Source organism: Salvelinus namaycush, chromosome 22 (assembly GCF_016432855.1).
Source record: "Salvelinus namaycush isolate Seneca chromosome 22, SaNama_1.0, whole genome shotgun sequence".
NCBI lineage: Eukaryota > Metazoa > Chordata > Actinopteri > Salmoniformes > Salmonidae > Salvelinus > Salvelinus namaycush.
In genome coordinates this window covers 32,557,414-32,569,605 of record NC_052328.1, presented here as the reverse complement: position 1 = coordinate 32,569,605, position 12,192 = coordinate 32,557,414, and the positions used below count along the sequence as shown (strand labels likewise).

The 12,192-nt window shown below is 39.1% G+C and overlaps 1 protein-coding gene across 1 annotated transcript in view; it reads right to left on the bottom strand.

Annotated features, from left to right (window-relative positions):
* LOC120017966 (calcium-activated potassium channel subunit alpha-1-like) overlaps window positions 1-12,192 on the bottom strand; it is a 354,744-nt gene that overhangs the window by 37,498 nt on the left and 305,054 nt on the right. Inside the window, exons 21-22 of the mRNA XM_038960926.1 lie at window positions 10,604-10,828; window positions 7,955-8,147 (exon numbers count right to left, since the gene is read on the bottom strand). Coding sequence (XP_038816854.1) covers window positions 7,955-8,147; window positions 10,604-10,828 — 418 coding nt within the window. The remainder of the gene's footprint in view (window positions 1-7,954; window positions 8,148-10,603; window positions 10,829-12,192) is intronic.

Genomic DNA, 12,192 nt, shown 5'->3' with positions numbered 1-12,192 from the left:
TTCAGGTCTCTCCAGAGATGTTTGATCGGGTTCAAATCTGGGCTCTGGCTGGGCCACTCAAGGACATTCAGAGACTTGTCCCGAAGCAACTCCTGCGTTGTCTTGGCTGTGTGCTTAGGGTTGTTTTCCTGTTGGAAGGTGAACCTTCACCTCAGTCTGAGGTCCTGAGCGCTCTGGAGCAGGTTTTCATCAAGGATCTCTCTGTACTTTGCTCCGTTCATCTTTGCCTCAATCCTGACTGGTCTCCAAGTCCCTGCCGCTGAAAAACATCCCCAAAGCATGATGCTGCCACCACCATGCTTCACCGTAGGGATGGTGCCTGGTTCTCTCTAGATGTGACACTTGGCATTCAGGCCAAAGAGTTCAATCTTGGTTTCATCAGACCAGAGAAGAGAGTCCTTGAGAGTCTGATAGTCCTTTAGGTGTCTTTTGGCAAACTCCAAGTGGGCTGCCATGTGCCTTTTACTGAGGAGTGGCTTCCGTCTGGCCACTCTAGCATAAAGGCCTGATTGGTGGAGTGCTGCAGAGATGGTTGTCCTTCTGGAAGCTGTCCCCTTTCTGGAAGGTGCTCCCATTTCCATAGAGGAACTCTGGAGCTCTGTCAGAGTGAGCATCGGGTTCTTGGTCACCTCCCTGACCAATGCCCTTCTCCCCCGATTGCTCAGTTTGACCGGGTGGCCAGCTCTAGGAAGAGTCTTGGTGGTTCCAAACTTCTTCCATTTAAGAATGATGGAGGCCACTGTGTTCTTGGAGACCTTAAATGCTGCAGAAATGTTTTGGTACCCTTCCCCAGATCTGTGCCTCGACACAATCCTGTCTCGGAGCTCTACGGACAATTCCGTCAACCTCATGTCTTGGTTTTTGCTCTGACATGCACTGTCAACTGTGGGACATTATAAAATCATGTCCAATCAATTGAATTTACCACAGGTGGACTCCAATCATGTAGTAGAACATCTCAAGGATGATCAATGGAAACAAAATGCACCTGATCTCAATTTTGAGTATCAATTCAAAGGGTCTGAATACTTATGTAAGTTAGCTTGATTTGTTTTTTAAATTTGTAATACATTTTAAAAAATGTATAAATACCTGTTATCGCTATGTAATTATGGGCTATTGCGTGTAGATTGATGAGGGGCAAAAAATATTTCATCCATTTTAGAATAAGGCTGTACCGTAACAAAATGTGGAAAAAGTCAAGAGGTTTAAATAATTTCCGAATGCACTGTATATTATTGAAACCTACAGTACACAGACACAACAATACAGACAGACAGAGACAAGACCATGAGATATAATATTACAGTACAAGGAGCTACACAAAAAACAATATCACACTGATCTCACATTAATATCACACTGATCTCACATTAATATCACACTGATCTCACATTAATACACTGATCACACATTAATACCACACTGATCTCACATTAATACAACACTGATCTCACATTAATACCACACTGATCTCACATTAATACACTGATCACACATTAATATAACACTGATCTCACATTAATATCACACTGATCTCACATTAATATCACACTGATCTCACATTAATACACTGATCACACATTAATACAACACTGATCTCACATTAATACCACACTGATCTCACATTAATACACTGATCACACATTAATACAACACTGATCTCACATTAATACCTCAATGATCACACATTAATACAACACTGATCACACATTAATACAACACTGATCTCACATTAATACCACACGGATCTCACATTAATACAACACTGATCTCACATTAATACAACACTGATCACACATTAATACAACACTGATCTCACATTAATACAACACTGATCACACATTAATACAACACTGATCTCACATTAATACAACACTGATCTCACATTAATACAACACTGATCTCACATTAATACAACACTGATCTCACATTAATACAACACTGATCTCACATTAATATAACACTGATCACACATTAATACCACACATTAATACCACACATTAATACCACACATTAATACCACACATTAATACCACACATTAATACCACACATTAATACAACACTGATCTCACATTAATACAACACTGATCTCACATTAATACAACACTGATCTCACATTAATACAACACTGATCTCACATTAATACCACACTGATCTCACATTAATACCACACTGATCTCACATTAATATAACACTGATCTCACATTAATACCACACTGATCTCACATTAATACCACACGGATCACACATTAATATAACACTGATCTCACATTAATACCACACTGATCTCACATTAATACCACACTGATCTCACATTAATATAACACTGATCTCACATTAATATAACACTGATCACACATTAATACCACACGGATCACACATTAATACAACACTGATCTCACATTAATATAACACTGATCTCACATTAATACAACACTGATCTCACATTAATACCACACTGATCACACATTAATACCTCACTGATCTCACATTAATATAACACTGATCTCACATTAATACCACACTGATCACACATTAATACCTCACTGATCTCACATTAATACCACACTGATCTCACATTAATACCACACTGATCACACATTAATACCACACTGATCACACATTAATACCTCACTGATCACACATTAATACCACACTGATCTCACATTAATACACTGATCTCACATTAATACCACACTGATCTCACATTAATACCACACTGATCTCACATTAATACAATACTGATCACACATTAATACAACACTGATCTCACATTAATACCACACTGATCACACATTAATACCACACTGATCTCACATTAATACAACACTGATCTCACATTAATACAACACTGATCTCACATTAATACAACACTGATCTCACATTAATACAACACTGATCTCACATTAATACAACACTGATCTCACATTAATACAACACTGATCTCACATTAATACACTGATCACACATTAATACCACACTGATCTCACATTAATACAACACTGATCTCACATTAATACCACACTGATCTCACATTAATACACTGATCACACATTAATATAACACTGATCTCACATTAATATCACACTGATCTCACATTAATATCACACTGATCTCACATTAATACACTGATCACACATTAATACAACACTGATCTCACATTAATACCACACTGATCTCACATTAATACACTGATCACACATTAATACAACACTGATCTCACATTAATACCTCAATGATCACACATTAATACAACACTGATCACACATTAATACAACACTGATCTCACATTAATACCACACGGATCTCACATTAATACAACACTGATCACACATTAATACAACACTGATCTCACATTAATACAACACTGATCACACATTAATACAACACTGATCTCACATTAATACAACACTGATCTCACATTAATACAACACTGATCTCACATTAATACAACACTGATCTCACATTAATACAACACTGATCTCACATTAATATAACACTGATCACACATTAATACCACACATTAATACCACACATTAATACCACACATTAATACCACACATTAATACCACACATTAATACCACACATTAATACAACACTGATCTCACATTAATACAACACTGATCTCACATTAATACAACACTGATCTCACATTAATACAACACTGATCTCACATTAATACCACACTGATCTCACATTAATACCACACTGATCTCACATTAATATAACACTGATCTCACATTAATACCACACTGATCTCACATTAATACCACACGGATCACACATTAATATAACACTGATCTCACATTAATACCACACTGATCTCACATTAATACCACACTGATCTCACATTAATATAACACTGATCTCACATTAATATAACACTGATCACACATTAATACCACACGGATCACACATTAATACAACACTGATCTCACATTAATATAACACTGATCTCACATTAATACAACACTGATCTCACATTAATACCACACTGATCACACATTAATACCTCACTGATCTCACATTAATATAACACTGATCTCACATTAATACCACACTGATCACACATTAATACCTCACTGATCTCACATTAATACCACACTGATCTCACATTAATACCACACTGATCACACATTAATACCACACTGATCACACATTAATACCTCACTGATCACACATTAATACCACACTGATCTCACATTAATACACTGATCTCACATTAATACCACACTGATCTCACATTAATACCACACTGATCTCACATTAATACAATACTGATCACACATTAATACAACACTGATCTCACATTAATACCACACTGATCACACATTAATACCACACTGATCTCACATTAATACAACACTGATCTCACATTAATACAACACTGATCTCACATTAATACAACACTGATCTCACATTAATACAACACTGATCTCACATTAATACAACACTGATCTCACATTAATACAACACTGATCTCACATTAATACACTGATCTCACATTAATACAACACTGATCTCACATTAATACAACACTGATCTCACATTAATATAACACTGATCTCACATTAATACAACACTGATCTCACATTAATACAATACTGATCTCACATTAATACCACACTGATCACACATTAATACAATACTGATCTCACATTAATATCACACTGATCTCACATTAATACCACACTGATCACACATTAATACCACACTGATCTCACATTAATACCGCACTGATTACACATTAATATAACACTGATCTCACATTAATACAACACTGATCTCACATTAATACAACACTGATCTCACATTAATATAACACTGATCTCACATTAATACAACACTGATCTCACATTAATACAACACTGATCACACAATAATACAACACTGATCTCACATTAATACCACACTGATCTCACATTAATACACTGATCATACATTAATACCTCACTGATCACACATTAATACCACACTGATCACACATTAATACCACACTGATCACACATTAATACCACACTGATCACACATTAATACCGCACTGATTACACATTAATACCACACTGACATCACAATAATATAATTTCAACAATCATTTACCACAGGTTCGGTGATTGAAAAGGTTATACATCATTTTGCGAAGAGAAAAACTAAACTATAATCGAGAACAACAATAAAACATTAAAATGAGAACACTAAGTTGATCGGACCATGTAATGCACAGTTAGTGTCTGTCACATGTCACTATTCAGCAAAAGCTGCTGTGCTTACTGAGAATGAAAAGATGCGAAGAGGGGGACGGAGGGGGTGATGGTAAAATAATGCAGGCGCTTCCTAAAAATGTCAATATAGATATTGTGCTTTTAGGGGTCAGCTGAGAGACATATTTAGCATTCACATCCTTCCATCAACCTGCCTGCCTTCCATAAATGTTATATGTGCTTCATGTTGTTACCATAAAATTGGCGAAGTGGATCCTGAAAACCTTTTATCAGGAAAATAGAGGTGCGATTCCCGACCATGAAATACAAAAGGGGCGAGTGACAAGGGCATGAATTCCCATGACTTCACATTTTTGCATTTCCTGAAAGTGACAAGTAAACACCTTAAATCAGTAATGCTAGATGCATAATGCATTACCTGTGTTGTGACATCCATCATTTAGTGCCGACTAAAGCAAAACCCACCTTATAGTTTTACAGTACAGCAGTGACAAAACATAATGCATGATGGGAATATATTCAGGTCACAAAGTTTCAGGGGGGGGGGGGGGGGGGGGGGGGGGGGGGGGGGGGGGGGGGGGGGGGGGGGGGGGGGGGGGGGGGGGGGGGGGGGGGGGGGGGTCATTTTCTGACAGGGATCTTTTCATCCTCCTCACCACAGAGGACACACCAGTTCTGCATTCATCACAAACTAGAGGCCGAACTGAAAAATCCACACCCTTGTTACGCCAGTTACTGAAACTGGGAATAGGCTAGGTTTGACAATCTGTAGCAGTCAGACTGGAAGCTCACTCAGAGTATGCTTCATATCTATAAAATAGGACATTTATATCTCTAGAGAGTGACAACTGGGTTTTGGATATTGCCTGTAAAAAACATACTTTTTCCACTATCAGTGTAAACAAGCAGTCCAGTATCTAATGGTGAAAGTACTCTGACAATAGATACAGGGAAGTTCTTCAAACATGTGTAAAAATCAGTTGGGCTGCAAGTGACAAAGTTAAATGAAGAAAAGGGGAGAGTTCTACACAGATCATTGACTATCAGTCAGATAGTATATACTGTATGAGTGGATTCCTTAAAAGGTTTGAATGCATTTGGAAAAAATCTTCTAGAACTTACAAACAAGAGGGGAATAGATTTTCTCACAAAATAAAATGTTTTACAGCTCCCTGTCACAGAGAAGCAAATGCAAGGGTGTGTGAATGTGTGTGTGTATATATGTGTGTGTGTGTGTGTGTGTGTGTGTGTGTGTGTGTGTGTGTGTGTGTGTGTGTGTGTGTGTGTGTGTGTGTGTGTGTGTGTGTATATGTGTGTGTGTGCGTGTCTGCTACGGACCCCCCACCTCCACCCCTCTCAGGCCCCAGGCACAACTTAGCTCTGCGGTCTACAGACTACATCCTACCGTAGACCTCGGCCATGTGAACATCTCCCCAGCAATACATCTCCTTACTTATTAATGTGCACCTTGCTTACATTTCACACCCCACATCTGAATAGATTTTCTGAGAGGAAGGAATCCACAAAGCAAAACACTATTAAATAGTACCCCTGTGTGTGTGTTTCAAGTTTTATTAGTTGTATTGCTTCATATTTGTCGCCAAACCCACTGGCTCCAGGTCATCTATAAGTCTTTGCTAGGTAAAGCTCCGCCTTATCTCAGCTCACTGGTTACCATAGCAGCACCCACCCGTAGCAGGCGCTCCAGCAGGAATATTTCACTGGTCACCTCCAAAGCCAACTCCTCCTTTGGCCGCCATTCCTTCCAGTTCTCTGTTGCCAATGACTGGAACGAATTGCAAAAATCACTGAAGCTGGAGACTTATATCTCCCTCACTAACTTTAAGCATCAGCTGTCAGAGCAGCTTACCGATCACTGCACCTGTACATAGCCCATATGTAAATAGCCCACCCAACTACCTCATCCCCATGTTGTTATTTTTTTCTCTCCTTTGCACCCCAGTATCTCTACTTGCACATTCATCTTCTGCACATCTATCACTCTAGTGTTTAATTGCTAAATTCTAATTATTTCACCACTATGGCCTATTTATTGCCTTACCTCCCTAATCTTACTACATTTTGCACACACTGTATATAGACTTATCTATTGTGTTATTGACTGTACGTTTGTTTATCCCATGTGTAACTCTGTACTGTTGGTTGTGTCGCACTGCTTTGCTCTATCTTGGCCAGGTCACAGTTGGAACTGAGAACCTGTTCTCAACTGGCCTACCTGGTTAAATAAAGGTGAAATAAAATAAACATGTAAAAAGTATGTGTGTGTGTGCGTGCGTGCGTGCGTGCATGTGTGTGTAGGTGGGATCTTGAACCTAAATATGTATCAGTGGAATGGGTACAGATGATGTAAGACGCAATCATTGATAACAATAGGCTTCAACCAGTATGACAGAGGATATAATGTCTGTGAATACATGGGGAACAGGAACCTCAGATTCACTATATTCATTGTGGAGCTAAGCCAGCACATCACTCACTCAGACCAGGAGAAATACATGCATTGACCTTCTCCTAAACCATGGGGAAATGCTTGGCATGTTTTCTTAGATGTTGGTTGGTCTATCGTAAGATTCAGTCCCTCCAGGTCTTTACGGTCGCAATTTTTTAAACAAAATCACTTTTACCTAAAATGGTCCAGTCAAGAGACGCGTCAACAAACTTTTTCTAGTATCTAGTCTAGTATCTTGTAGGCCAGTCAGTCCTTACCTTGGGAGTTTGCCTGCAAGAGCCCGATGCTGTCGTCAAACTGCATAGACTTTATGTTGAGCGATGCCAGAATGCATTCCTTATCCTGCAGCGAGGCGTCGTCGATATTGTTCTGATTGGCCGACAGTATCACGCACATGTCGCAGAGGTTGATGTTGACAGCCCTTAAATCTGCACGGCTTAATGGCGTACCCTTCAGGCGCGGTGAAGAAAAGAGACGGACAGAGAGAGAGAGGAGAGGGAGAAGAGGGGAGAGGAAACAAATGACAGACTAAGTGAGGGGAGCTTTGGGAGATTAGATAACAAGTATTGCAGTTTTGCAGCGGTGATATTCAGCTGATCTAACTGGGCACTGGGGAATCAGAGACGTGGACTAATCTAAAGGGCAGTAGACGCTGAAGGCTAACAGGCCTGGTTTCTTAGGGCTCTCTGCTACTTAGTCAAGCCAGCGTTAACGAGCTCTAAAGCAGGCAGCCATGCCAGAGTTTCACATCTGAGATGGCCAGGGAAGGGTAGCTGCAGTGCATTGTAACTTCATATGAATAGGCAGCCTTTGTCACTGGTGTGAATGGATGGAAGATTGAATTCAAGAACCAGTTGTGGAATTGACAGGAACAGCCACAACACCACCAACAACAACCACAACTAATCACAAATACTAACTAAAGCTATACTTCTATTACTGCTAGGCCATCACTGTAAATAACAAGTTGTTCTTAACTGACTTGCCGAGTTAAATAAATAAATACAAAATGACTGCTTTACCACTGCTTTCAGTCACCTGACTGTTCAACATAGATTGTTTCTATTCAGACAATGTGAGGCAATAAAGGGAAGCAATCTCATAAGTCAACTGGGATAAGAACATACAAGTCAACTGAGATAAGAACATACAATTCACCTGGGATAAGAACATAGAAGTCAACTGAGATAAGAACATAGAAGTCAACTGAGATAAGAACATACAAGTCAACTGAGATAAGAACATACAATTCACCTGGGATAAGAACATACAAGTCAACTGAGATAAGAACATACAAGTCAACTGAGATAAGAACATACAAGTCAACTGGGATAAGAACATACAAGTCAACTGAGATAAGAACATACAAGTCAACTGAGATAAGAACATACAATTCACCTGGGATAAGAACATAGAAGTCAACTGAGATAAGAACATACAAGTCAACTGAGATAAGAACATACAAGTCAACTGGGATAAGAACATACAAGTCAACTGAGATAAGAACATACAAGTCAACTGGGATAAGAACATATAAGTCAACTGAGATAAGAACATACAAGTCAACTGAGATAAGAACATACAATTCACCTGGGATAAGAACATACAAGTCAACTGAGATAAGAACATACAAGTCAACTGAGATAAGAACATACAATTCACCTGGGATAAGAACATACAAGTCAACTGAGATAAGAACATACAAGGCAACTGGGATAAGACCATACAAGTCAACTGGGATAAGAACATACAAGTCAACTGAGATAAGAACATACAAGTCAACTGAGATAAGAACATACAATTCACCTGGGATAAGAACATAGAAGTCAACTGAGATAAAAACATACAATTCACCTGGGATAAGAACATACAAGTCAACTGAGATAAGAACATACAAGTCAACTAAGATAAGAACATAGAAGTCACCTGAGATAAGAACATAGAAGTCACCTGAGATAAGAACATAGAAGTCACCTGAGATAAGAACATAGAAGTCACCTGAGATAAGAACATACAAGTCACCTGAGATAAGAACATAGAAGTCACCTGAGATAAGAACATACAAGTCAACTGAGATAAGAACATAGAAGTCAACTGAGATAAGAACATAGAAGTCACCTGAAATAAGAACATAGAAGTCACCTGAGATAAGAACATACAAGTCACCTGAGATAAGAACATAGAAGTCACCTGAGATAAGAACATACAAGTCAACTAAGATAAGAACATAGAAGTCACCTGAGATAAGAACATACAAGTCACCTGAGATAAGAACATACAAGTCACCTGAGATAAGAACATACAAGTCAACTGAGATAAGAACATATAAGCCACCTGAGATAGGAACATAGAAGTCACCTGAGATAAGAACATATAAGTCACCTGAGATAGGAACATAGAAGTCACCTGAGATAGGAACATAGAAGTCACCTGAGATAAGAACATACACGTCACCTGAGATAGGAACATATAAGTCACCTGAGATAAGAACATATAAGTCACCTGAGATAGGAACATAGAAGTCACCTGAGATAAGAACATAGAAGTCACCTGAGAAAAGAACATACAAGTCACCTGAGATAAGAACATAGAAGTCACCTGAGATAAGAACATACAAGTCAACTAAGATAAGAACATAGAAGTCACCTGAGATAAGAACATAGAAGTCACCTGAGATAAGAACATAGAAGTCGACTGTGTCAAAATAACAACAATGTGTCTTTTTCCAGATCAGAGGTATTGTACAGCCGGGTTTGGTATGAAATTCTGGAGCGTTGTTACATTGGTCTACTCACAGACAGTGCGGATGGTATGATATGATTTTGCATTGTGTTGTATTGTAAGTGCATGATGTTGTCGGTTGTATAACTTTGGCTCGTAACATTAGGTATTACAGCGGTACTCACAGGTAGTATGGAGACCTTGGGGAAGTTGTGTAGGGTTTCCCACTCTCTCCTCAGGTACTCCAGCGAGCCCACAAACACTATGGGTTTCAGCTCGTGATAATGGAAGTTGCTGGCTCTCAAAGGCATCACCAAGTTTCGCAGCCCCACTAGAGCGGACGTGACATCTCCAAATATACAGACCACTACATGGCCGCTCAACACCGTCATGGATGCCTCACTCCGGGTCTGAGCATGGAAAGAGAGAGGGGCGAGAGTGGTGAGAAACATGGAGACAGAAATAGAGAGAAAGAATAATGGGGCGAGAGAAAGAAAGAGAGAAAGAAAGAAAGAAAGAAAGAAAGAGGGGACAAACACATAGCACTGTCAGAAAACAGAGAGAGGCAGAGTACTGATGAGAAACCCTGCAGTCCCACCCGTTGAGGTGTTAGGCTCAAGGTGAACCCGGTACAGCTCAATGCAGTTGGAACTCTAAATGGTTAAGGAGTAAGGTGTATAAAATTGCTTTCAAAGCCATGCTTGTGGTGGTTTTATACTATGACCCAGTACATAGAAAACAGTCGACTCACCTTGGAACAACAGAGGCATTGAGAGAAATGTGGATATACATTATTAGTATGTGGTTGTTACTGCTATGTGAGGGAAACCGTTTCTTTAGAGCCTACCAAACCTCAACAATATTTTATTCTCGGCCCAATCAGTGCAAATACTAAATGGCCAACTCCATAATTAATATTCCTCAGCCTACACAGCTAAAAACAGTGTGCACATGTACATGATTTGTAAAAGCCTAGTATCTTTGTATTTATTATGGATCCCCATTAGCTGCTACCATGGCAAGAGCTACTCTTCCTGGGGTCCGGCAACATTTAGGCAGTTATATACAATTTAAAATATTACATGACATTACATTTCATAACACTTTTCACAACACATTAAGTGTGTTCCCTCAGGCCACTACTCTACTATCACATATCTACAATACAAAATCCATGTGTGTGTGTATCATCAAACTGAAAATCACCTTGGGAGTCACACGTACTATAGAACAACACCTACCATATCTGTTGATGGATAGGTACTGTATCCCTACACTGGATGTTAATAACCATGGTTCAACTCAGTTAACTCTACGGGAGGGTTGTCATGGTACCAGTATCAAAATACTACGATACTTACATTTTCTGTGGCAAGAACAAAAACACAAAGCAGAATGAACTCATAAAAAAAAAGTATTTATGTCAAATGTTCTGTGCTATAGTTTGGAAAATAAACAAATGGAACTCTGTGGGACAACATGTGGCTATTTTCCTCAAGAAATAAAATCTGCTTCATGCTTTGTTTGCTTGACATGCTACTTCTGGGTGTGGCAATACTGATGTCATGACAACCCTACAATACTGATGTCATGACAACCCTACAATACTGGTGTCATGACAACCCTACAATACTGATGTCATGACCTTCCGGAGACACCTGAAACCCCACCTCTTTAAGGAATACCTAGGATAGGATAAAGTAATCCTTCTAACCCCCCCCTCCCCCTTAAAAGAGTTAGATGCACTATTGTAAAGTGGTTGTTCCACTGGATA